The 652-nt window shown below is 36.5% G+C and overlaps 1 protein-coding gene across 1 annotated transcript in view; it reads right to left on the minus strand.

The window, feature by feature from the left end:
• Positions 1–652, minus strand: part of LOC119592217 (rab3 GTPase-activating protein non-catalytic subunit-like) — a gene marked incomplete at its 3' end in the record, with an annotated part of 43,875 nt that overhangs the window by 9,558 nt on the left and 33,665 nt on the right. The window contains 2 exon segments of the mRNA XM_037941049.1: positions 125–264; positions 358–447. Coding sequence (XP_037796977.1) covers positions 125–264; positions 358–447 — 230 coding nt within the window.

Below are 652 nucleotides of genomic sequence, written 5' to 3' on the forward strand. Positions count from 1 at the left end.
CATATGGATTTCAAAGGTATACTCATGAGAGACAACAAATAAAACTTAATAACAGCAATAACTCTTAAATGTTATCATTTGATATATACAAACAGTTTCAATACACATACATATATTACATTACCTTTCCACATCCGCAGGGCAACTCCTCTCTGGACATCAATCAGCGTTACACGTCCAAAGTCATCGGTAACTGCCGCTAATCTGCGTCCAGGGGCCAGACTCAGAGACAGCCCTGTTCTTCTTTTGTCTGGAACAGACCATCTAAAAGCAAACAGATGATATAAGGAGTTAAAAACATTCTTTACTAATTCATTGTAACACAACATTTACAGATTATGCGTTGCTACCACTTACTTGTATGGCAATGGTGTTGCAGGTTCAATTTTTGGTTTCTCTTTTGATTTCTCTGCTTCCCTACTCTTTCCTCTTCCAAATAGCCATCCACTGAAATAAATAAGGAATACCTTTAGCAGCATGAAAAGATATTAGAATATACCCACTGTGTACATAAAAGTATGCACTCAGTAAGGGTCAGGACACCTTTGATGAAGACCTTAGCCATAGCACATGAAGGTCTGTAAACTATATTTTTTTACAAACATATCTGGACTTCTTGAAATCATGTAATCTGATAAATACAAAACTGCAC

This window comes from Penaeus monodon, chromosome 29 (genome assembly GCF_015228065.2).
Source record: "Penaeus monodon isolate SGIC_2016 chromosome 29, NSTDA_Pmon_1, whole genome shotgun sequence".
Classification (NCBI taxonomy): domain Eukaryota; kingdom Metazoa; phylum Arthropoda; class Malacostraca; order Decapoda; family Penaeidae; genus Penaeus; species Penaeus monodon.